Source organism: Ips typographus, linkage group LG4, assembly GCF_016097725.1.
Source record: "Ips typographus isolate SLU linkage group LG4, UJ_Ityp_2.0, whole genome shotgun sequence".
Taxonomy (NCBI): Eukaryota; Metazoa; Arthropoda; class Insecta; order Coleoptera; family Curculionidae; genus Ips; species Ips typographus.
The window spans coordinates 6153190-6181136 of record NC_138425.1 but is presented as its reverse complement, the minus strand read 5'-3'; the positions used below and the strand labels follow the sequence as shown (position 1 = coordinate 6181136).

At 32.6% G+C, this 27947-nt stretch overlaps 1 protein-coding gene across 2 annotated transcripts; it reads right to left on the bottom strand.

Moving 5' to 3' along the window:
• Positions 1-6: 6 nt before the first annotated feature.
• Dr (muscle segmentation homeobox protein Drop) lies at positions 7-27116 on the bottom strand. Of its 2 annotated transcripts, none has more exons than XM_081978091.1 (3): positions 26414-27116; positions 5674-5858; positions 7-3541 (listed from the first exon to the last, which is right to left on the bottom strand). In XM_081978091.1, exons 1-3 carry the CDS (start codon positions 26955-26957, stop codon positions 3275-3277), a joined length of 996 nt encoding a protein of 331 aa, XP_081834217.1. In that variant the 5' UTR covers positions 26958-27116; the 3' UTR covers positions 7-3274. The 2 variants fall into 2 exon arrangements, with proteins under 2 accessions (XP_081834217.1, XP_081834216.1); XM_081978090.1 differs by having other exon boundaries at positions 5674-5861; positions 26414-27115.
• Positions 27117-27947: the final 831 nt, after the last annotated feature.

Genomic DNA, 27947 nt, shown 5'->3' with positions numbered 1-27947 from the left:
ACAAAATTCTGAGTAATTGTTGTTATATTTGAGTTTTCTCTAATAATACCTATTTAGCTAAATTAAATTTCCTTATACGTTACGTCAATTATCAACCATGTTTCTCTTGTTTTTTTTACACAATAAGTTACTCAATTTAACACTACTTAATTACACACACGCCACTTCTCTAACAATTGTGTTATATTTCATTAAAAATACAAACGTACCAAGTTTATTATACACAATATTTTACAGACAATGTACAAGTTTATTTAGAGACATTGAAATAAAAACAAATGCAGGTTGAACAAAAGGGGGACATAAACATCCTTCTAAAAATATATATTTTTTTAAAATAGGTCTTCTAGGTTAAGGTTCCGCGTTTGACACCATCAATAATGCCCCGACCTACCGATAACCTTAGTATAATTTCTCCGCCTGATAAGAATGGAGTAATTAATTAATTTAGAAACGAAACAACACATTCCAAATTTACTGGGTATTGGTAAATCCATTTCTTATGTCATATCTATTTAAATTTAGTGAGGCCATTAAAGTAAATTACTTCGCGATAACAAACAGTAATAATTATTAGTTATTTATTATTTTTAATTTATCTGTTACACGTTCGTTAATGTTTTTAATGGGTTCTGTAAATTATATTGTTATTTACACTTAAATTAAAATTCACAAAATAATGTGACGTTTGCAATTTAATTCAGTTGTTTCCCCACTGATTAGGTTAAGAGGCGGTTTTTCGAAAATAAATTACAGATAAAGTCGGTAATTACTTGTATAGCTCTATTGCAGATAGTTGTTAGTTAAATGTTACAATTGTAATGTTAAAGGTTAAGTTTGCTCTCTTTAACTTTGCCGAAACTTGGATGAACTATTTTTTTTATAAAATGGTAACAAAACAGAAGCGAGATATCAATTTGCTTCATTAAATCGTGAATTTATTAGTTAAATAATTACTAAGAATTGATTGTGATAAATTTTATTGGTTGGAGATTTGATGTTTGAAGGAATTTCACAAAAATAAAGAAATTAAGAGTTCGTAAGAATTAGTTAACAAAGTCATTTAACCTCAGTATCAATTCTGTAAATAAAAAAGTCAATAAAGAGCTTTCTCTAGAAAGGGAAAATTAATTGAAAAGTACAAGTTTATGATTGAAATTTTGTTTAAAAAATATTGAAGAGGGCTTGAGAAATTACTGCAAAAATAGTTTTAAGAGAAATAGATTTCTAATGCATTTACTGAAAAACATAGTAACAATTGTGGAACATTTTGTAAAATTGTTATTTTCTTATAACAGCCAGCGTACGTGACAAAACCTGATAATCATACAATTGCTCAGATAAGAATTTTAATTATTTCTGCTAATTTCTATTCATATAAAAAGTTCGCAGACTTGAAAAAACTCATATTTTTGTTTTTATTAATAAATAATGACAAAACAGATGATTGTCAGATAATTATTATAATGAATTTACTGGACAGGTTCTTGTTGGATAGCATACGTGACATTATTCACGTATTTTATGGTTTGAAAAAAACAACGTCAACATATGAATATGTAGAAAATAACTATATTGTTAAATTCACTATTATTAAAAATTACTTTTTTAATTTTAATTTATCATTTATTTTCAATTGTCGTTCTTTCCAATTATTAAAAACGCTCGTAGAAAAAATTATGTTTCTATCACGTGCGTAAAGTGCCTTACCCGTACTCGATCAGCGGGCGAGAAAGTATCACTTTTCGCACTTGTTGGGAAATTTAAGTGTTTTAGCTTTTTCAAGCCTCTAAAAACGGAATGTGCAATTGCCATTTACAAATTCACTTTACTAGACTACAAAAATTTTGTCATTTTGTAAAAAAATGTATATGTTTATAGGCAATTAGTAAATATCAGAGTAAAATACCTTCACCGTTTTCCTAGTAAACTTCAAAAAGTCACTGTGCAATTATGTGTTTTTGGTTATGAATCATCTATACATTATGTATTAATATATTACATCTATACATAATTAGATGATTCATATATTATGTTCTTTGTCATTCTTAAACCATTAAACAATTTCTAGCAACATTGTAAAACCTCATTTGTGCTGAAACTACAAAACTGATAAAGTTGTTAATTTTAAGCAAACGATAATGACGCTTTATTGCCGCATTTAAATATGTAAACACGCAGTCTGACATATACTTAGATAACTCGTTTTTCTTCATGTACAAACCGTGAAAAACACGGTAAACAAAAGTGTGGTACAAGGTTTTGGCATGCGTTCGGTACTACTTGTTTTTTTTTTTAAATGTGTTGAACAAACAAAAGCACGCCCGGTACTATAGTTAGAGCTTTCATTTGCTACTCCATTAAAACCGCTTTATAGCATCCTTTGTGCTCATTAATATCACAAGCCAGGTGCTTTACGTTTTTTTATGTACGCAAAACGTCGACTGTTATAAATTAAAACGTTCTTAATTGGATCATAAAGTAAAAGCTGGATTGTTTTCGTTCAAAGTGTTCAAAAATCTATCGGGTGTTGGTGACACATTGCGTCGGTCTAATTAATTTGAAAAAAATATACGAAGATAAATTGGTGACCCCAATATCATTTACCACATACAATGTGATCTTTACACCCATAATAATTAATCGTTGACACCAACGAGACGAGAAATATAAATTTAATTGCTGTGTTTTGCACGCATAATAATTTGATATAGTCGCACTGTTATTGTGGCGGTTTTGGTGCCGATAATTGTAATAATAATCAACACGTCATCTGCATATAACTTTCTTATTTAAAATGATGTAGTTCGTCCCTAATTTAATTAACGTATCCAACTTAGTAAACAGGTTCGATAAGGTCCGATTATCGCTTTTTGAATGAATATGACCCCCGTTCGTTATTGATTAGTATTTAACGTGCATTTATTTTCTTTCTTAGTTTGATTTAGTTAATTATATCACGAAAATTTATTAACGCAGGAAACAATAAAGAAAGGTAGCAATTCTAAGGAAAAGTTTGAGAGAAATGTGTCAAATGATATTTTAAGAACTAAAAGGTCTTCTACATTAATGTTGCAATATCAATTAACTGTCACTTTGAACACATTTTACTCTCACTCAATCAATCAAGTTAATACTATACATAAAATATACACACCTTTATACACTGCCCTTTATAAAAAAATCAAACACTTATAAAATTTACAAAACATATCAAAATTTTTTTTTATTTTGGGTGATACCAAAACTAACTCATTCCTTTTTAAAGAAAACATTAGGACATGTGTGGACTGGGCGACCGAGTTAAATGGGGAGGTGGTTGCGGAGGTTGTTGGGACAGCAAACCCAGGGGCGGCATGGGACCGCGTCCCCCCAACAACGACGCCAATGGGTGAGCCGCCCCTGGGCTAAAGTAGCCCTGCAAGGGATGAGGGTAGAGAGGGTGCGGATGGCGGGACAGTGAAGCCATCTTGAGTTTTTCCAACTCGGCTTCTTGAAGACGTTTCGCTTTAGCTCGACGATTTTGGAACCAGATTTTCACCTGAAATGGAAAAAGATGCTTATTGATATTTTCAAAAATAAAATAAAATAATAAGAATTTAGAAACTCACAGAACAAGCTTAGTTATTATGAAAATGTTGGTACCAATGCTATAATTTACAACAAAAGAAGTGTTGTGGAGCAAAATGTACGCCAAGAAAATGAATTAGGCGTTAATTTGTGTTTTGTGCAGAAACTGTATAAATTCCTCATGAAAAAACCCTCTTCAATTATTCTCTATACGCTTTAGTTTTAGTTTAATGCCAATAATACACCTTACTACTATTAATAGCTTTACTACAGGAAATGTTAAGGTTTCGTAAGTTTTCCCTTAACCTTTACGCCACTGGACAGTAAGTTCTGAAACGCCAATGAACTTTACACTAAAAGCGTCTTCTTGGTTCATTGCTCTAAAGTCAAACGTTTTCCACAAAACGAGGTTTTTATGTTAATAATCTCCGTTCATATAGTAATGCTAAATTGACTACTTTTCTGTCTATTTTTGCTAATTTTTCTCGAAAATCATTTACTTTACTTACTCACTTTCATTCACGAGTTTTTCCAGGGACTTAAAAGTTAAGGGGAAAACCCCTTTTGGGGAGGAGATTTTAAAGAATTTTCTTCCGAGGCAAAGTGAATCAGTTTATACAGAGTGATCCGCCGGAAGCTATACCGCGGTCGATATTTCGAAAACTGCGATAGAAACTTTTTGATAATGTCGGAGTTAAGTAATTCCGTTAAAACCTCCACATCTAAAATCAGTTTTGAACTACCACCATAGATATCCAAAGTTGCTACCAACTTCACTGTTTTAAATGGAACACCCTGTATTTATTTAATCAAATTAGAAGCCTTCCAAATCATTTTTCAACGTTTGAAAAGCCAAAATCAGGGCCTGTAGGTCAATTTCAAGCAAAAAATGCTGACATTCCCGTCAACTAATTTGAAAACTGACTGGGAATTCTAATTAGAAGCTCTTCTGGTAATTTTTTAATGTTTGAAAAGCCAAAATCAAGGTCTGTAGGTCGATTTCAAGCAGTAAATGCTGAAATTCCAGTCAACTAACTTGAAATTCAAATTAAAAGCCTTTCAAGTCCTTTTTTAAGGTTTGTAAAGCATAAATCAGAGTCTGTAAGACAATTTAATGCAGAATATGCTGTAATTCTGTTGAATTGTCATGAAAACTGGTGAAATTCAAATACAAGAATTCCAGGTCCTTTTCAAACGTTTCAGCGGTCAAAATCAGGGTCTGTAAGTCAATTTAAGGTAAATTCTAGTGAAATACTCCTGACTTCAAATTCATATTGTAAGATTTCCAAGACGAAGCTTTGTAGGTCAATTCGATAGAGCTTTCTTTTTGAGATACAGGCTGTAAAAATTTTGAGTTCTTAAAAAGAAAAACCTTTCTCAGTATATGCAACACACCTCCTACAATTTTGGAGAAGACTTAATCAAATTTGGTCAAAATGCAAAGGGCAAAAAAGTTCCCAAATTAAATGTGGAAATTGATTATTCACAAATAAGCAGTCAATAGAGCGTCAAAAAATTTCTAAAAAGTACCACCCTGAAGAATATTTGATTTGATTTTAGACTATATGTTGTTGATACGTGCAACTTAACTAAAATTTAATTAAGTTATCATCTCCAATAGTAGAGGAGGTGTTGGAAATACAAAGGAAAGTTTAAAACTTTGACACTGAAATCCTGACTCACTCTGTATATACAATGTTCGTAGACAAACTCAATCCTGTAGTTCAAATGATTTTCAGAATATTGGTAAAAAAATTACAAAATAAGTTCAATATGACACCTTTTAAGTGTTATAAATCTTTTTGCTTTTAGTTTCAAGCTAAAAGCGTTTATTTTTGAGCAATTTTTTTCAAATGGTAAAGATTTTCATTAGTAGTACTTATACTGTGTGTACCACAGAAAGTTTAAAATGGCGTCCAAAATTCAGTTCTAAAGTTTGAGCCTTGATTTTTGGCTCTAAACAAATTATTCGACATTCTAACGAGATTGATGACAAACATTAGTTACACAAAATCATACTTTTTACAACTGGTTACACAAAATCTATTATTTTTTAACATGAAACTGGAAAAACACTAAAATACAAACTTTTGTAGTATTTACCTGTGTTTCGGTCAGTCGTAACGAGCTCGAAAATTCGGCCCTTTCAGCTATACTAAGGTACTGTTTGTCCCTAAATTTTTTTTCAAGGGCTAATAGCTGTTGTGTAGTAAACGGAGTTCTGGGCTTCCTATTCGGTTTGTGTTTTCGAAGGTTGCATTTAATTTTCGGTGGTTCCCCATTACCGTCTACTGAAACAAAACAGAAAATTACAGTTATCAATCAACTAGCCAGTGTTCATTAAACAGCAATTACGCGTGTCATACATCACAATTATTCAAAAATAATTGGCAAATTAACAGAAACTATTAAGAAGTCTATTAATATTCGTTGTCACATTTAATAACAATTAAACATATTTTTCCAGTTTGTTGAATAATTTTGTTTAAAAATTAAATTCGACACTTAAGTAATTAAGTAACACTTATCGGGAGTGTTTAAAAACAATTACATACTATAGGGAAAAGTGAACTACTTTAAACTTATACAACATGCACATTTATAATGTGCAAGTCGTGTAGGAATGAATTTTAAATGCATTTTTCTCTGTTAATTGGTTTCAATTTCCAAGCCCAACTACCCAACTAATATGGGTTGATTTTAATTGCATTAATTAATATAAAACTATACGGGAAACAATTATGATGGTTTATTACGTTTTATCACGTAATTGTTCTTTTTGTTTTGTGTGCTCTGACCTCCCGGGTGGACGGATGGAAGGTAGTAGTTAACAGTTTGAATTCGTAATAGCAATTAATGGTGTTGCGCAGTTTTAATTGATTATTATAGAAACTCGATCTTGGTGGCAACTTTCTCAGTTTTAATAAACTTGCAGGTCTGATATAAACGTCACTTGAATCGGACACCCCACTGGGTGTTATACGTAAACAGACCAAACACGCCATTTAACCGGCCCAATAAAGATTACAATGAGCGAATTTCGAGAAACCTTTACGACGGTTTAATTGTCGATAAACTAGCTGGTCCAGCTGCTCGTTTTTGGCATGTCGTCGATAATGCATCCCCGCCAAATCGGTATAATTGGTGTCTCCGAGACCGTGGAATGTCCAAAACCGGGAGCTCGTTCGATTTAATTGAACTAATCTCCCGGATCATTCGGCATACATTAATTAACACATTCGGATTTGAATAAAAGGGACGTTAAACGATTGAAAACTGATGGGTCTTGTTTTCGAAGGCCATTTTTTACAGGACCGTACAAAGTTTGTTTTCATTTGAATGTTCAAAATTTAACCACCCAAAAATTCAATAATTGTAGAATTGTTTTATATTTTAAGTGCAAACGTTGTGTTTTCAATCTTTTTCAAGTTTTCGATACTGTAAGGACAATTTACTGTACAAAATAATGATGAAAATTTCTATTAAAACGTGGAATTTAAAGCCTGACTTAATTGAAATTTTCGACAAGAGCTTTAGACGTGTAAATTGATAAAAAATGACTTTAAGTTTTAATTAAGTGAAGAAACTGTCAAGATTTTGTTTTCATGCCTTAAAAGTTTTGAAAGAAAGTTGGCAAAGAAATTCAGTTTTAGTATTGAAAAACAACTGTCCATGAAACTAAAATTATTTAAGTAAGTAGTTTTGCGTTACACTGTTGTATGGGTTACCATCGTACAAAGTCTATCGAATATAAATTGTACAGAATATGAGATCTGTTCCAACAATATTAATATCACCCAAAAAAAGGAATTTGATTAAAGTTTATGTTTTAATATTTAAGTTTATTATCTTGTTTCCCTTATCAACAACCACAGAAACTACCTGTTATAAGTTTAATTTTTAACAACTTTACTGTACCATTTTTGCTTTGAAATATTCTCAGTTCTTATGGCAAAACCCATTAAGATAATGGATCATTTCAAGCAAATTTGTAATCAAAGCTTTTTGGTAAATAAATCTTCTGTAGTGCACTAAAAACACAAAGTGAACCATTTTCGTTTTTAAGTGTTGGTAAAATAGTGACGGGTAAATTACCGTAAAAGTAAATATTTTACTTTTCCTGGAAAATTTTACCGGTAAATTACTAGTAAATCACTGGTAAATTGTAAATACTGTATTTCTGCCAGTTCAAATTTTGACACCGCTTTTCTCCCTGACTGAGTGTGTAGTGTTTTTCAGGTTATTGGATGGGAAATTTAATGAGCGTTCCAAAAAGGAGCTTAAAACCGTCATTTTCTCACTAAAAGTGGGTTTGACAAGCAATTTTGTACCTGACTGCCAATCTGCCAAATTATGCTTAAAAGTTGCAAAAATCAAGGTTTAAAAAATTTTTCTTGCGGTATTCAATACAAAACGTGTTTCTGAGATTTATGGCAGTTATTTCGACAGTGGTCACGTGATTCCCTAGCCAAATTATCATCCAAAAACCACGTGATATCGGTGATATCAAAACTTGCAAGAATTACAGTATAACACAGTTCTCTAACAGTTTTCGACAAGACGTGTTTCCGAGATTTATGACAGTTACATTGGCTATTGTCAATAAACAATAATATCTAGATTTGCGTCATTTTTCTCATCTCAAAAACATATTATTTGTCATAATTTAAACATGAGATAATAAAGAAAAGTGACAAGAAATTGAAAATGCAATTTTTTTAGAAAAGTCTACTTGTTTATAAAAAATTTATAAGACTTGAACTCACTTGGTACAAAAATCACTTTGTTAAAAAAGTTTATTTATTTTATTATTGATAAACTAAAATTTCTAAAACAATAAATAACAAATCAAAACAGTCTTTTATTAGTCTTTATTTTTTAGGATTTTATTTTGTAAATATTGACCGAAAATGACTTCCATGACAGGAAAATTATATCATTCAAGCAAATTTCAATTAAACTCATAAATTTACTGGTCAAATTGCAATTTATTAGCAAAATTTTTTCAAAAAATTAATATTTTTGACACCAAACTGCAATGTAAAACAGGTTGTTTTTTAAAATTTGTTAGGTCTTATTTATCACATTTTCTGTTTTGTGATTATTTTTTTTTAAATGGGAAAAATGTTTGTTACTCTTAATGCACTGCCTTTATGGTTCCAAACCGTCTGAAGTTGCTGAGTTAATTTTAGGAATGTTATGGATTTGGGCAATTGAACGGATATAGCAATGTACTACACATAACTTTAGTTGTTATTAGAAGTAGATATTAACATAAGACATATTATCAGTATTTACTCCATACACCTAATTTATTTCGGTATTACCATTGAACTATGTGTAAAATAGTTTTCTTTTGGAGTTTACCACATTTGAGGCTATTGAGCCAATAATCACCCTATTCCAAATAATTTGCCCCATCTTGGTTTACCCCTTATAAATGTGCAATCTATGAACCAAAAAAACTCAATAGATCACCTTTCTGAAATCATCTGTTTACAGGATATTTCTAATAATTGGTAAATCAATTAAGACTTGAAATGTTAACAAATCACCTTTAAAGTCCTGTCCTGTATAAAAAGTGGTTTTCACCGTTGAATATTGCTGATAAGCAGGCTCCCGAAGATATTTGTCTCGCTCGATTAAGGCTCGTTTACAGAGATACCACGGAATCGGTCCGTTAATTCCTTACTAATTTTCTTATTTGTTTATGGAGTTTTTATGGGACTACTTAGTTACTCAGAGAGCCAGTTAGGCTCGAGAAATTACAAAAAGTCTTGAAACATTGCGTGTCTAGAGGCGATTTATTTTTATTATACACCCAACTAGCTATTACCCAAGAACGCGTTGTTGAATATTTTAATAAACATTTTTGGTGTTGACGTTGGTTGCGTTATCTGGACCTGCAGACAGGGTTTTTGAGCCAGACTGTAAAAGGTTGTCCTTTTCAGTATGTGACGTTGATTTGTCACTTCCAAATTAATTCAACCATCGACTTTCTAAAGGTCCATTAAGACGTCCACGCAAGCACAGACCCTGGTATTCAGTTTATTTAATTTTTTGGAAAAATTTGTTACGATCGAAACGCCAGATTATGTTCAGAGTTAATGGCCATTCAGAAAACTCGTGTATAAATAAGCTACTGTTTTCTAGCTAATTAGAGTTTAATTGCTTGCTTAATTAAAACTTGCGCTAATTAATTGTTAACTCGAATTCTATCCGAGTGGATCTGATGGTAATTAGAAGTCCGAACTCGAACAGTTTTCAGTCCGAGTTGCCGGGCGCTGGACGATTTTTTTAATTGCTTTATTTTTGGAGGGATAAACTTTTTATCTGATTCGAGAACAAATTTAAATTCTCGGTATGGTGACTGAACGTCGTTAACAGTCAGACCGGAGACCCGGTACGTTGCTACATAAACTATCGAGTTTCTGTAATCTTCATTCATAATTACCACAAGTTCAAACGTTTATGAGCTTCATTCGACTCATTGCCAGCTAATTGCCCCTATACAGCAATATCCGCAACGCAAAACGGCTTATAAGAACCTCATTATGTTGGATGTCTCTAATTATAGTATCGTTTTATTTACTCACGGCCGTGGAATTAATTTTTGTTTTCAAATATATGCAAATTTTCCAAAAATAAAATATGTAAATGGTATGCATGAGTTGTTTTACAAAGTACCACATTACGTGCATTCAATTAGAGCAATAAAAAAATTGTTTATTTTAATTTTCGTTGCAATTGTCATTAGATTTGTTGAACACTTTCTAATTCTGATGTCACACAAATAAGAATATAACTTTACTATTATGCCATACTTGAGCTAGGTAAGTCAGAAAATGAGTTTCGGTCACGTAATCAATGAGATCATTCCTCTGTTGAAACTTTCAGTTCTGAGAATTAGGAACTTCTTACCAAACGTACAATTATTGTTTGCTACAACTATTTATTTCATTGGTTATCAATAAGTCACTCAACCTAACCTAACCTACTAGTATATTAAAAAATCAGCCTAGTTTGCTATACAGAGTGTTTTAGAGTTGTTGTGACAAAAGCCTAGGAAAGATTCTTCTGGAAAAATCAAGCAAAAAGTTCAAGAGAACATGTGTCCGCAAGAGATACAGGATGTTCAAATTTCAAAATCTAATTTCAACGTAACCACCAGAAGGTTCTACTTAGCCTCAAAACGGTTGTTTTGTTCAAATAATATTGTTTTGTTCAATAATTTGATATTTTAAAAATAATCGCATTGCTTTTAGGGGCGCATAAAAATGATTGACATTTGACATTTAAATTGATTATTATTTAATTAAAAAAATTATGATATTTGAACCATGAACAGTTTTAACTTTCAATTAGCAAGGTCACATGACTAATTGGAAAAAAAGTAATACAAGTAATACAAGCTAACATTTGTCATCAGTTGCGATTCTGAAGTCCCGTGATCATTTTGGTACAGGGTTCTTCACTGGCGACTGATCAACTGTAGATAATTAAAGAAACTGAAATAGCCATTTGATGTAGTGCATCCATAAATTACTACCAAAATATTCCTAACCTTAAAATAAAAGGGATACAGTCTATAACAATGTTTTTGTTGATCACCTGGTGGTATATTTAAATATCTTTCGAATGTGGCTCAAAATTTTGCAAATATTAAGCCCTATCAGGTCATCAGAGGTTTCAAGACTTATACCAGAAAAATAGGAAAATCCGATGACGAATGACAAATGTAGGTACTGTAAAGATATACCCCTGAACATACACTGTTCCAGTGCAACAGATGGATGGAACATCGGATTCAAACCGAAATCGCCATAAATAAAAAAAATAGATGTGGAGAATATTATCGAACTGATGATCGAAACCAAAAACACATGGGATGAGATCCGTAAGATGATAAAGGATATCAAGACCCAGAAAGAGGCAGAAGAAAGGGCAGATCAAAGGAGTTTGACACCCGATGATTTGTAAAGATTCCACCAGCAGCCAACCCGACAGTATGTGGACATTCAACACCGCACACTTACTAGCCAGTGTTCACATCTCTGAATAGCAGATTCCCCCCTCTATAAAAAAAAAAGATTTATCACTTAAGAAAAGCACATTTCTTCTATTTTGGATTCATATTTCTGTTTTCTGGAATTCAAAGTTGTGATGACAGAATTTTTGGTTTAATTTTAGTATATACAACAATTTGTATATCAAAAACAATCTACCAGGACCAAGTGTGTAACCATGTGTTTCCCATTCAAACGACCAAATTGGTCTCAAAGTTTGGCACAAATGCACTAGTTTAGCATTTACTACCCAAAAACGTTACAAAATACGATGTGTAGTAAAAGGTACCCTTACATGGTCACACAATTTTATTGTGTAAATTATGTTATATTTAACACTTATGACTTCAATATTAAAGCTGTAGAGAGCATCTGAATCTTCTTTATCATCATTTGATGATTTTCATCATCATCTAAATGCAATTAACATTTAATGAAACTGAAACTTTTAGATATGTTTTCATAATGTGGTTTTCATTAAAGATTTAGAATCATTCTGCTTAATCTGACTTCACCTTGTTGCGGTTACAAGAGATGATGGGTGATGTTGTTCTGTATTCCAGACATGTGTAACCGTCTACGGTGTAAACCATTTACAAACACATCGGAGGCAATTTTCATTTATTTCCATCGCCGCCTTTCACTTAAAAACTGTCAAGGAAATATTGTGGCGTTTTTTTTCGGTTTATTTGGGCGCGACAGATGTTTCGAGATGTCTTGAATAATAGCCCATTAGTTTATCGCTGCTTAGAGACGTTTAACTCCCCGCGCGTTTTTGCTGATTTATTTATATGTTGTTTCATTTTTTGACTGTTTTGGTTTATATTTAGATGGCAAACGACGTAATAAAGACCGACAAGAGGCACGGGGAACGTTAATTATGCGGGACTATTAAAGACGAATAAATATTCCGCGGGGTTTTCAATTTTAGCTTGTTTAGCGACTCGTTATGCCGTCGCGTTACGTATCGATCCTCGCGATCTGTGCTCCCTAGGTATGCTATATAATATAAATTCGGCCAATTACGGCTTATCGAAAGGAAATCCATCAAAACCAGAAACAATGGAGGAACGACATGCAAAGCCTGACGGATCTAAATTCGATCCCGAAGATTTGACTCGAGTAAGCTCTTGACAGGATTCGCTTTTGTTTCGGTGATTCACGACAAGACAAGTAGATTTATGTTTTCGAAATAGTATCGTCGGACGAATACGTTTAGAATAATTCCATGACAAGTTATCAGCCTTTTACGAATTCGGTTGATTGCCTTTTTGCGTGTGCTTCCACATTTGAAAAAAATAAATTATGCGCTTTAGAGTTGTCTTCTTATTTGTCAGCAGCATGATTGATCACTGTTGTTTAAGAAAAATAAAAACTGCACATTGAAATCAAGGAAACAATATTTGTTTTAATCAAATAAACAAATCTTTAAGTTTATTTATAGTTTCAAAACCAAAACAATATCATTCTTCACTACCTACAAACGTGTCTCTACATTCACATTCAAGTGAATAAATTTATTATCCCCAATTAGTCCGAGAAAGAAAAAAAAACCGGATATTTAATGCCTTTTAATTTAAATTGTAAATGTTATTTTAACAAGCTCTTTACTAGGCGTGTAATTAATAATCGTTGATATTTTATGTAATCAGCTCGCTTCCCGAATTAAAATTAACATTTCTTTTAAATTTTATTCATTTTTGTTTCACTGAACGGTGATTAATTTAATTTGAAGAGAACAACATTTTAATGTGTATTATTATAATAAGAAAGCAATTTACAGTTGTAAGAATATTGATAATGTCCAAAAATTAACTTTTGTCATTCATATTATTTCTTAAAATTGTATGTATTGTCAACGTTTTTTTTTTTAAATTTAATTTACAAAACTTTTGTTAAAAACTTTCTCCTTCAAAGCTTTTTATTTTCATTTTTACAAGCTCCTTTTTCATAATGATTTTTTGACATTTTTTACTTTTCGAAACACGAGCAAATATCTGAAAAATTATACAACAAATTTACCCTGTCTTTTTTTTTTTCAGAAATACAGTTAAAAAACTGTTAAAATAGTTGAAATTGAAAACAAAGTAAAAACTGTCAAATTGTCAGCCAGTGTGTGTCAACTTCAAAATTCCATCAATCTTTTTGAGGTAATAAAGAATGAGTCACGTGACTCAAAAAATTGTTAAAATTGTGGCAGTCTACAGGGTGTCCCAATAAGCCGTGCACGCGGCTGTTTCTCAAAAATAGCATAGCTACGAAAACATTTTTTTATTAGTAAATGTGGCCAAGGGAAAATGCTGGAAATAATTTTCAGCTTTCTAAATCCACCGCTATGGAGCGTTTCGATACCACTAAAATGAAAAATGTCCAAAAACTCTGAAAAATTAAATGGAAAGGTATAGTAAAAATCTCACAAAAGTAATCCTCTATTCTCTACGAAGAATTTTCTTATTTAACTTTTTTTTCTATATCTTCAAATAAAGTGATAGGCGTAGTCCAAAGTTTGCTTTGAAAAAAATGAAATATCTCGAAAACGGCTAATCGTAGAAACTTTATTCTTGCGGCATTTTAAAGAGAATTTTCTGTCCTGTATAGTGTCCCAAAACAATGTTCCATTTAGTTTTCGGTCTTTTAAATAGAGGGCGTTTTAACAAAAATTGCGCTTTCATCTTAGATATCTCAAAAAAATCAAATGCAATGGTATAGCTTCCTATTACTTATTCCATAAGCAATCAGATTATCTATCGTTGTGTGAAAAAACATTTTTTTTCCAGAGTTTTTGGACATTTTTTATTTTAGTGGTATTGAAATGCCCCCTAGCGGTGGATTTAGAAAGCTGAAAATTATTTTCAGTATTTTCTCTTGGCCATATTTACTAATAAAAAAATGTCTTATTGCCATACTACATATAGTTTCGGAGGAAAAGCCGCGTGCACGGCTTATTGGGACACCCTGTACGTCATTCGCTAGGCACTGACCAAATGCCCTTTTTGGGCTTTCCTGTAGGAAATTTAGTGTAAAAAAGACAGTATTCACAAAATAATACAATAAGCTGGAACCGCTCTTCACTTTTGTGTCACTTGTCAAACTTGACAGATATACACCCGTCTTATTATTTTTTTTTAAATAACTATTACCTTTGATAAAGCTGGTTAGCAATAATATACCTAATACAAAGTATGATAATTACGTACAAACCAGCTTTCTGCAGGGATTTAGTAGTACCTAGTAAGACTAAATTTGGTAAATATGGTTCAAGGAGAATTAACTTTTCATTGTAAAGTCAGTTTTTTTATACTTTTTGACAGATGACAGCGAAGAAAACCTAGTTACATTACAACACCAAAACATTTTTGTGTTTATAACCAATTTCCAATAAGAATCGTATATTTACAAAGGTTCGAAAAAATCCAAAAACAGTGTGTGTATCATAGCCTCAAAAATTGTAACTTTTTTATTTTCGTCTGATTTTTTACTTTAGCTTTTTTCCCATTTTTGATAGTACAAAAAGTTGGTACAATTTTTTTGCAAATTTAATTGTTGTTAAAGTTCCTTACGGAGTTTGTGCATTTAGTTTCAAAACATTTTTGAGTTTATCTGACTGTCAGTCAACTGGTGTAAATTTTAGTTATTTACTCTGTTGTGGTTGATCTTATTTAATTCATTTCATTTAATTGCCATTATAAAATAAAGTGAAAGGCTCGAAAAAATTAGTTTGGTTAAATAACACAGACATGATTGTCGGTGATTGACATTTAAAACACACGAACGAGTGCAAACTGGGGTGATGCTTCTAGATTTATAGACATTATTGCAAAAGCGTGTGATTTGCATAACGAGATCTCGACTGCAACTTAAAGAGCATTCTTCGAAGTCAAAGAATTTGCATACTTCGTCTTGAACCCTCGTACGTTGGACAGTCTATTAATTTAATAGACGTCCACTAAAGGTAATTACAGTACGATTCAGAGATGCTGTTTTTATCTTAAAAACGGATGTTTTGTAGGATGGAAGTCAACTTAACAAATAGGATATTTTATTATATACATATTCCAAGTTGGTAACTTGTAAGCGAGACGGTGAGCGGGGAACGTTGCCATAAAATAGATGGAACGTTCAGATAATTTAACGTTATTAGCCGTTAGCTGGACGTCCAATAAATTCGCAACGTTTTATAAAGGTTATACGTTCGCGGAGATAAAGGTGATTAAGTGTTATTTATTTATTTACTTATTGAAAAACTCCCGAGAATTTGAAACGGGCTGTCGACAGTAAAAGCCACTATTATTATTTTAATTTGTTGGTGCCCCGGTACCCGCCAGTTTTGCATTGGTTCTCTCGTTATGCGCCCGGTAATTGGCTATTATTATTGGCTTTGACCATTTACCGACCGACATATCTCTTTGCCAAATTTACCTTAAAAAGGATGCTGCATTAAGGAAAAAAAATAATCAACTTTCAGAATGCAAATAACATCAATTAAAGTAATTGCAATTTAAAAAATGTGAGAGGTAAAGTAAACAGTACAATAATTTGTATGGAACAAAGTTCAAGAACGTAACCTAACCTAAAACACTTGTATATAACTCCAAAAAATGTAAATTTAAAACTCTAGAAGAAAATTGAAATAATGGTTATTACCTATTCAAAAATGAAACTTTTTCTGCTAAAGATTTACGAAATACCTGTCTTAAAAAGAAGAAATTAAAGAAATTACTTAAATTTTATTAAAACTTGTAGAAAAGAGCATTAACGCAAAAATCCTGACAATTCCAAAGCATTTGAGCAAAAATTTATTGTGTGCATAAATATAAAGCGTGATAATGACCTAGAAAATTAAAAAACTGCGGAAGAAATATCCAACTTAAATACATTTTATAAATACGGATTTAACAACTTTGGGGTGAATGCAAGAATGCAAAAACCGTGTTTAACAAAAATTGACTTGCAAGTTAAAATTGAATGAATAGCCTAGCAAAAGCAAAAACAAACCTCCGACTTGATTGGTTGTAGATCTGATAATCGAAACAGTAGCAAAACTACACAATGTAAAATTAAAATCACTTTCCTGTTTTTTTCCTGAAGTCAATTAGAGTTTATGGAAAATATAGAAAAATGGACTGAAAAGATAATGGAAAAAAGTAGTGATGGGCGTAAATTTACCGTAACCGGGACCGTGGTTATTTACCGGTAAGGTAAAGTAAAATTCAGTATGACAGAAAAATGTACCACCGAAAACTGTGTTAATAATAATAATTGTAATTTTTGCAAATTCTAGGCAAATTTTGACATTAGGGTCAGATATCACGTGGTTTTTAAAAGATAGTTTAGCTAGGCACTAAAGTGAAATAATTGTCATTAATCTCAGAAACGCGTTTTGTATCGAATACTGCCAGAAAACTTTTCTAAACAATGCCCCGATTTTTGCAACTTTTGAGCACAGTGAGGGACCAAATCGACTGTAAAACTCACTTGAAGTAAAAAAATGACTGTTTTAAGCACAGTTTTGGAATCCTCATTAAATTTCCTATCCAATAACCTGAAAAAACATTACAAAATTTTGTACAGTTAGGGAGAAAAGCAGTATCAAAGTTTAAACTGCCAAAAACACAGCCTGGAAGGACAGTCAAAGACAAAATTCTTCTGTAAAGCCCACTTGGAGTGTCAAAATGACTGTTTTAAGCACAATTTTAAATCTTCATTAAATTTCCTATCCAATAACCTGAAAAAACACTACAAAATTTGATACAGTCAGGGAGGAAAGCAGTGTCAAAGTTTGAACTGCTAGAAACACAATTTGAGAGGACAGTCAAAAACAAAATCGATTGTAAAAGTCACTTGGAGTGATAAAATGTCTATTTTTAGCACATTTTTTAAATCCTCATTAAATGTTCTATTCAATAACCTGAAAAACATCATCCTCCATCATCCTTCATCAGAAACACGATGTCAATCTTGATTATCTCTTACTGAATTTCGAATGGAGTAAAAAGTGTTGTATTTGTGTTTCAATCTTGAAGTGATCAGCCTCAGGACAAAGTTGCATTTTAGAATAATCGTATGAGTTTCGATCTTGCATTAAACTGAAATTAATTATTAAATTATCCCTGCTTTACCTTTTAAGTAAGATAAAAACAAAAGTGATTTGTATTTTTGTCCCAAGTTTGGAAATATTCAATTCATTAACAAAGTTAATCGTGATTTTTTGAAATAAAGCTTTACACTCCTCAAAAGAAAATGTAAACATTCCTACGTTTCCTGCAACTAGGGTTAAATAAAAAAATCACCCTGTCTAAACAGAATGAGATAGAGAACAGAAATTTTAGACTTAGTTTATAGCAAAAGCTATTACTAATACGGGGTGTCACAAAATTCAAATTACAAACTAAAAAACCAAGAAATGAAAATATAAATGGAAAAAATAAAAGTCAAAAGTACACATTAATTTTAGTTTTTCGTAACAAAATTTTTAAATCCAAATATCTCAAAAACTGTTCAGCAATCAATTCTTGCCAGGTATACTTTTTTAGGTAAAATACGTTAAAGAATAATAATTATTAGTTTAGAATTAAATACAGAGTGTCTCAAAAAAGTTAGGACATTTTAAATAGGTGCACCACAGGTAGCAGTTTTTAAAACAAGATCTTCCCTAGAGGAATATTGAAATTGATCTAATAAAAAAAATATTTTAGAAAACTATAAGTTAGGTTAGATTGTTATATTTAAAAGCTTCAAGAACATTGTGGTATTATTTTTGGGATACCCTGTATAAAACCAACTTTGTATAACAGCAGCCAGAGTAGTTTCCTTTTATATCTTTTAACACTTTTTTGCTGTACTAAATTATATCTTGCTTACTTGAGGCAAACTATACAAGGTGTCCCAAATTCACCAGAAAGCACGGGAATCTTGGAAGATGTATAACAGGTACATGAAGCCAGAGGCGAATTTTTGTATAGGCAACACACACTGCTGTTTAAAAATCCGAATAGTTTCGGAGATATTCAACAAAAATCAAAATTTTGTTTCTTTTTTAAGAATTAAAGAAGTTTTTTAAATACGGTGCTAATGTAGCATTTAGACTAGAAAACTGGTTCAGAGTAGATTAAAGTACTATAGGACCGTACTTGTAAAAATTAAACCTTATGGTGGTTGGACACTGTATAGTTTTCCATGAGTCCAGTTAAGTTTAAGACATGAAAATGTCGACAATATAGTTTTTACAGCTATCTAACCCAAAAAGTGTTCAATTTATCTCACATTAATACACAGGATGATTTATTTTCCTTACGCTGCCACATGCACCGAGTTGCATCTACGGAATGTACCTATTTCCATTACATTAATGGTAATTCGGAATTTTAATTTCCATTAATATACAGTTTAGAGGCGACAACCTGTATAAATAAAGCGGAGCAATTTCTTGATTGGCGGATGATTGTTCAGCGTGAAACGATTTTCCGCGAACGAGCGTTTAGATGCGCGTTCCGAACAAGTCGAGAAATTAATTCCGACAGGATTATAAAAGAAAATCACCTTAAGAACGAGTGGCATAAAATTACTATTATCTAATGGATCGGCATGGCAAAAATGGAGTCGGATTGTTGCAATTTCCATTGCTGCGTCGTACAGTTAGCTATCAATCGATAGTCTCGTTCGTTCTGGGAACGTCAATTTAAGGCGGGTTTCTCGAAAACGATTAAGCTTAATTGATTAAAAGTAACCCGACTGCGCCGCCATCTACAGAGGGACCAAAAAAAAGCGAAACGACCTTCCGCCATTGCACAATCGGTCGGATAAATTGCAGCAAATAGTTTGCATCGCATAATAGAGCAATGGTAGTTTATTGGTCAAACTGGTGGCCGGCTTTAGTTGGTGACTATTAATTAAATCGACGGTTTTTGTATTTGTTTTACAGGAACCAAGAACACGACGATTAACCCTTGTTGGATATGGTTAATGAACTCCTAAAAAAACTGAAATTAGCTAGAAATCTAGCTTGCTAGAACGTATATGGAGTGGATCTTGAACACGATTAATGACTGACTATTTGGATTTCTTCATGTCGCGGTTGGACTTTAAATGACCTGATGATCGTCAGAAAAGGACCACCCATTGAGTGAGAGTGAGCACGTTGACTTTGTCGCGCATGCGGTCTTTGATCAATGGAAATAAAGTCATAACAGCTAACGGGCATTCCTCTGTTAAAGCGCCCCATAAAGCATCGACGATGCTTATTTAATGTTCCAGTCCCTCGGGCTAAACGCCAGCAATATTTCATTTCCTCAAATCTATTTATAAAGTTATTTTCCCTCCGATCCTACGGCGGCATTCCCGACATTTTTTAAGTGATGTCCCAGGCAGCCTAATAGCCCATTAATAAAGCCGCGAAATGATTAAGAGCGCTTTACCATATTTTGACGTGAACTTTGACAGTTACAAGCTATAAATAAAGGCCGAATCGCCGGAAACCGAGTGTATTTATATATTATGTTAAGAGAGACCCAAAACAAAAGACGAAAAACCCAATGGTGGTTGCTCGCATGGCAGACTGCGATTTCTAAATATACAAACAGGTGAACAACGCTTAGGCGATTTGTCTCTGTTTCTAATCTACAATAATAAATACATCAAAGTGTAAGTTAATAACTTTTATATAAAACCCTTCACATGATCATCCTGTAATCTTGAGTTATTTTGTTGCAAAAACAATTTAAGTGCAAAAAACTGAACGGTTGAACCACTTCATCATGTAATTATTACCCTTTTTTAACTTAGTCTACCCTGTATGTCCCATCATGTGAAAAGACCAGTATTCGATTCTGCAGGATGAAACTTGTAACACATTAAACACCTTGTATAACATGAAAACTTTTATTTCTTAGTGAAAAAGAAATAATACACAGTCTTCTTCATAAATATGATTCATAGGATTATCAAATCCGGCATATTTTTAATATACAGGGTGTCCCTGAAAGGTGCGGAAAAAATGTTACAGAAATTCTGGAGGCTAAAATATGACGATATAACCCAACTTAGTACTTACCTCAGTCCAAAAGTCTATAATTTCGGAGATACAGAGTGTCAAAACTTTAATTTGGTTTTGGTTTTATTTTTGGTTTTTATTTTTTGGTTCCGTCATATTTTTTTTTAAATTGATTTATTGTTACAAAATTCGACTAAGTGGTGTTTTGTTGTGTAAAAAATTCAAATCTGCTCTCGTTTCCGTTGTAAAATGTAGAGGACGCCACCTACGACACCTTGTACACATTTAAAACCAAATACATTTTTTGAGTAACCCTGTATTTCATTTTTTATTAAAGATTTTTATTTTCCAACGTCTTTCACCTAAAAAGACATAATAATTACAGGGCTTTTAGAAGTTACAAGAAAATGATAAAAAGTAATGATGGGTAATGGTAATATTTTACTTTACCAGGAAAATTACTGATAAATTAGAAATACTGTGTTTTTGGCAGTAACACCGCTTTTTTCCCTGACTGTACCAAATTTATCAGGATCTTGGATATGAAATTTATCAGCATCCCAAAAATGTGCTTAAAACAGTCATTTTCTCACTCCAACTGGGTTTTACAGGCAATTTTATCCCTGACTAGTGACTGTCCTTTTTAACTGTGTTTCTGGCAGTTCAATTTTTGATACTGCATTTCTCTCTGATTGTACCAAATTATTGGTGTTTTTTTTTAGGTTATTGGATAGGAAATTTAATGAAGACTCCAAAAATGTGCTTAAAACTGTAATTTTCTTACTCCAAGTGAGTTTTACAGGCAGTTTTGTCCCTGGCTGTCCTTTCAAACTGTTTCTGGTAGTTCGAATTTTGTAGTGTTTTTTCAGGTTATTGGATAGGAAATTTAATGAAGATTCCAAAAATGTGCTTAAAACATTTATTTTCTCACTCCAACTGGGTTTTACAGGCAATTTTATCCTTGACTAGTGACTGTCCTTACAAACTGTGTTTCCGGCAATTTAAATTTTGATACTGCATTTCTTCCTGATTGTATCAAATTGTGTAGTTTTTTTAGGTTGTTAGATAGGAAATTTAATGAGGACTCCAAAAATGTGCTCTAAACTGCAATTTTCTTACTCCAAGTCAGTTTTACAGGCAATTTTGTCCCTGACTGTCCATTCAAACTGTTTCTGGTAGTTCAAATTTTAATACCGCATTTCTCCCTGACTGTAGCAAATTTTGTAGTGTTTTTCCAGGTTATTGGTTAGGAAATTCAAGGTGGATTCCAAAAATGTGCTCAAAACTATAATTTTCTTACTCCAACTGGGTTTTACAGGCGATTTTGTCCCTGACTATCAAACTGTTAAACTGTGCTGAAAAGTTGCAAAAATCAGGGTTTAAAAAAGTTTTCTTGCAGTATTCGATACAAAACGTGTTTCTGAGATTTATGACAGTTATTTTGACAGTGGTCTCGTTACTGCCTAGCTAAATTATCCTCCAAAAACCACGTGATATCTGTCCGTAGTGTCAATACTGTCAAAATTTGCCTAGAATTTGCATGAATTACAGTTTAACACCGTTTTCTTACAATTTTCGAAACAAGACACAGTTTTTTCACAAATGTCAGTAAATTAATGGTAAATTACAAATTGTTTCAATAATTGTATCTTCGGAATTGCATAATTTTTTTCATCTCAAAAACATTATTAGTCATAATTTAAACATGAGATAATATAGAAAAGTGACATAAAGCTGAAAATGCTGTTTTTTTTAGAGAAGGTTACTTTTAAAATAAAAAAAAGTTATTTACCATTTGGTACAAGTTTGTTACCCATTTGGTACAAGAATCACTTTGTCAGAAAAGTTTTACTTCATTTATTTTATTATTGATAAACAAAATCTCTAAAACCATAAATAACGAACTGAATTTTCCTGTCACAATCAATTTTTCCATTTTTCCAAAAAGGGTGGTAGAGCCCGTAGAGCACGGATTTTTCGGAATCAAAAATCTTAATACCTTGTAAAGCTACTAGCTACACAACAAAAGGTTTTCCAGTTTATCAAAATCAGTTTGAATGTTTACTGTTTGCTTAAGCCGTTATCAAATCGATCAAATCACAGGGACCTACAAAGGACTTTAATTGGATTTTATTTGGGTGGCGCTACCACGCTATTATCTCGTTAATAACTTTATTAAGTCTCCTTTGACGAAGCCGACAGATCCTCGCGTCTCGAAAAAAAAACTGAAAGCCGATTACTTAGATTTAATTTTCGTCAGTCATCGCGATCCGGTCAACGACAAAGGCCGCCATTTTCCCTCCCTTTTAATGACCCTTTGAACGGATTATTAATATTCTTATTAACGTCGGCCAATTTCGACTGTGCTCAAACTGACGACGAAACTTCTTTCAACAAATAACAGAACTAATTTATTCACCAGGTATAAAACCGAAACGAAAGAGAGAGAGAGGGCAGGATATTAGGTGTTTGAATATGGGAGTAGTTAATTATAAAGAGTCCTTTTGATAAAACGAAAACTCTATAGTAGGAGTTTCGTGACGAAAACGATTAAGAAACCCGCTTTCTGTATGTATCTGGCAACGAAACAAATTATGGCCCTCTATGTTGATACTCAAAAAAATCCCATCAATTCTATTAAGACCATCAAACTGAGTTAATTTGCCGCTCATTTCCATAAAACAATCTGCCCGAAAGAATACATTTTAACTGCCCCATCGGCATCGTAAAAGGTTATAGTCTTCGCACCTAAAAGTACCAAACAAACCGGTACCCTAAGCGAAAAAAAAAATGAAAGTATCAACAGAGCAATTTTACGGTTTTCAAATTTAATAGCTTAATTTGAGGTTGTAATTTGCCAATATTATTAATTTTATGGTTTGCAAAATGATTTGTCGCTTGTCTTTGATGTCCACCACACCGAATAAGCTCAAATCTGATTGATGACGTCTTGTTCATTTTTTGAATTCTACAAAGTTAATGTGCTAATCATTATTATAGTTTAGATTATCAGAAAAACTTCTGTTAGGCTTAAAACTCATCATCCGTTGACATGAAAAAAACTAACATATACGCAACGAACTTGATCAATGGAAAATCGAAAAAACCTTGACATTACCGCCTTCGTAGTACTGAAATCCATCACAGCTCTTATATAGATGATTAATTTAACGTCTTTGGATTGAAACATTGAGTGATTGATTGTGTGATTTATCCCAGGAATTTTAATTTGTTTAAGCTGACCTTTCTGCTTCCGAGCAAGCACGAATACCTTAAACAACCTCAGGTCAAATGCCGATAAAGTTTGCAGGAACAGTTAGACTAAATCGTTGGATAAATTGCTCATAGAGCTGTATCTCAACATTTCTCTATAGGAAATGAATAACATTATTACGGTTTTGTAATTTTGGTTTGCTTCAAAAGTGAGCAATTGTGGGAAGTTACAATAACTAGTCCGACAGCCAATTTTTGCAAAGTTGACAAAAAAAGGGTTTTGCATCATTATTATACTAAGGGAGTTTTTCAGCACCACCAGTTGAGAAGAAGGTATGCCCTAGACGTTTAAAAAAGAACTATTTAACAACACTGTAACCTATGATACAAGTATTACTTACTCATATATGAGTTGTACGTGGTTTTACTTGGCTTGAAAAGCAAAACCATAGACACATGATGGGACACGCTGATGTTGTGTATTACTCTGTGATTTATAATTATCTAACAGAGTCTTTCAAAGAAAAATCTTTCACCAAAAAGGTTTCGTTTAGTTTTTGCTTTTGGTATTTTAGCAAAAGTTACCTTACAGATCCATTTGCTAGGGGCCACTAATGACTTATTAGCTTAGTTAAATTGTACCAAAAATTAAAAATTTAAACACAAGTTGAAATTTTGAGACACTGTTTCCAAATGTACGTTTATTATCAATTAAACCGACTTTGGCGCCCTCTAGTAAAAACCGTAAAAGGTACTTCAAAAGAGGATATTTTTGCAAAGCACATATTCTGGACTATCTATTAACGATAACATCTTGCCTCTATATAACTGCCATAACTCTGTATACATTTTCCAATAATCAAGTTATTAAGGGTAAAATCAAAGGGTATTTATTTCTTATCTTTAAAAATGAAAAAAGATCAAATTTTAATAGTCAATTTGTACAGTTATTTGAACTTAAAAGAACCAAAATATCTATATTTTTTTAATTTGAAATGAGCTAACTAAACGGCTTCTAGCAGCCAAACGTACAAACTACGATACCATGTAAGCAAATTTTTGGAAACCACAGAGCGTAGATGGTTGACTATCTTTTGTATTCAGTACTTCTTTGAAGTAGGTCTTTACTTAAAAAACCAAGATCAGAAAAATGTTAAAAATTACAATTTTCGTTTTAAAATTTGGCATAATCTACAAAGTCCAAGCCTCGGGCCAAGCATAAGCAGTAAATCTGTAAATTTTGTCTCAAAAAAGACTCTCTGAAAACAGTTTATCAAAAATGGTAGAATGGTGTGGCGTTGCCAAAATCCTACTTTTCCAAGAAGTTACGAAATTTTGTATAATTCAACATCATTTCAAACGATTTTGAAAAAAAAAATTATGTCTTTCTAGGAAAACAATAATGTTGACTGTTGTCCATTCTTGAAAAAAGAGTGTGATGATTTTACTGTGAGAAGGGACTAAATAAATGATTATTATTATTAAACACAATTTTCACTATAATTGCACTACTGATTTAAAGGTAAAATTTTGCTGCGATGTTGACATAAAATGTTAGGTTTTTCTGTGTTTAAAATAGCAATTTAATAAAAAAAAGTTAGTTTTCAATGCCCAAATATATATCAATGTACAGGTTTCTGCTTCTTATAAAAGAAATACCGAAAACATGTACAGAAAGTACTGAAATAAATATTTGTAAAAAATCATAATATTTACTGTCTCCCCTCTTTAGAAAGACAGCCAACGTAATTTCGCTCTTATAAGGTATGTTTCTCGTTTTTTAAGTTCATTTCGAGTAGATTGTAATTCTTCTAGCTCTTGATGATGGGCATTTATATGCTCGAAACATATTGACCGGTCCTCTTTAATTAGAAGTTAACTAACGTATGGAGAAGACTTTGTGTTCTAGTTCCCATTCAATTGAATACACTTGTGAGAAGATGAACAAGTGCTTCATTTTTAAAAAATATTCACATAAAAATAGTGATAATGTAGGAGACATGTCTACAGAGTGTGTTCGAACGAAACATCACGAAAAATATGACATAAAGTGTCTTGAAAACTGAAAATAGGTAAACCTTTCTACAACATCCTCTAATTGAGTCTCCATATAGTCTTGAAAGGATTAATTAATTAGCAATGTATTTCTGTCACTGTTCTTATCATGTCCGTTTTAACTGTCTGTTTTAAATTCTAATTTAATTTTAATTATACTAGAATAATTATGGTTCTATTTGATTGTTTTCATTAAAAAAAAACGTTGTCTTTAAGACTTTGCCTGTTTTGAGCCTTGAAAAAGACGTATACGGCATTTTTTCGATACTGGTGCAGTTTTCTTTCGTCCCAAACCCGCTACCAGTCACCAACAGTACATACAAACAGGAACAATAAGGTCTTACTTAAAATTATTACTAAAGAAAGTTGTTGAAATTTTCAGAAACCATCATATTCAATCACTTAAAAGATTTTCTCCTTTACCTTGTTTGAAACAAAAAGAATAATTTGCGACACAGTTTTTATAAAACTTACCTTGTCAACTAATATCAAAACTTATTAAAAAATTAACAAAACTTACCACCATTTAATCCTCCAAGTCCAAAAGGTGAAGATCCTTGAAAAACCGGTGAAGGACCTCCAAAAGGATTCATCATACCTTGAGGAGGCCAATTCTGATGTGCGGCTTGATACACAGCGGCCAAAGCAGAAAAAGGAGTTGGTCTAATAGGTCCATGACTCAGAATACTTTCTCTAGGTCGTTCTGAGTCCGTGCCAGACTCTTCTTTGGGGGAGGATTTTCCGTTCTGATGCAAGTCTTCTACATCGACAATGGAGTCCTCCCCGTCCTCCTGATTTGAGTCGTATTCCTCGTCCGAAGAAGGATTTCTCGGACTGGACGGGGCTAAGTTGGAGGAACTTTGTGATACCGGCGATGAAGATTTCGCCGGCCTGGTGTCCGCCAACAGGGACGCGACACTGAAACTTATATGTCCGTTTTTGCTAGTCTGATTCGGCACATTGTCACTACTGTTAATGTTTTGCATAGTTTCCCCTTTTTTAGTGTCCAAACTGTCCAAATTTTGGATAGTCATTATTTCACTATCGGACCGTGGTCTGGGCATAAGTGTACATACAACCGCGATCGCGCTAGCACAATCACATTATTATTTTTCTAAGTTAAACATATACAGGGTTGTTTATAATAATTAAAGTACATCCGGCGGGTAGAAAAGCAACGTTGCCAACGTACTCGGACAGAACTGACCAAATAACTGAAAGCTCAAGTCTCGAGGGGAATTCTACGATGGGCGGAGCAAAAGAGGAACAGCCGGCACTGGGACCACGCCCACCGTTTAAGCACATTATTACACAAATCGTCCAATAAGCTTCAGTTGTCCCTAACTACCAGACAATCGCCCAGACAAGTCGAGGACTCGTTACGTCGTTTCGACACGGTCCGCTGTAGTTACCTCAATTTAATTTCAGCATTTTTGTTGCTATTGTGATTTCAGCTTTAAGAGTTTACACTCATTTAATGTCAAAATAAAAATGAGCTTTAAATTGTTATAAGTTAATTATGAACGTTGAAGGATGCTTTTAGGACTGTTCACGTAACGGCCGCTTACGTAATGGGTTATTTATTTGGCGGGTCGTAATTGAATTTTATCCTTTTATAGGTGACGAGCTTATTGGCGCTTTTTCTTGTTGCTTTATGCAAATGTTCGAATGTTAATTGATTGCGACAGATTAATGAACAGTGTGCTGTTTATTTATCGTATATCTAAAACAGTGTGAGAGGTGAATGCGTAGGGGTTTGTCTGCCTCTTAATTAAACAGTCAAAGATGTGTGGTCATTGATTACGACATTATTAAGTCCGTTTTTTTACTATATCAGATGTCTAACTTAACACATGAATAAGCATGAGAGACAAAAATTGGAAACCAAACAGCAAAAAAGAGTTAAAGTCAAATGACAATGCATAATTTGTAAGACTACGACAAACATGATTTACACAATTAAAACAGTTAAGTTAAGTTAATCCTCAAAACCATTTGTTTATACGAACTTTTTTGCTTAAAATTGGTCTCATTTTGCCACTCATTTCTTAAAC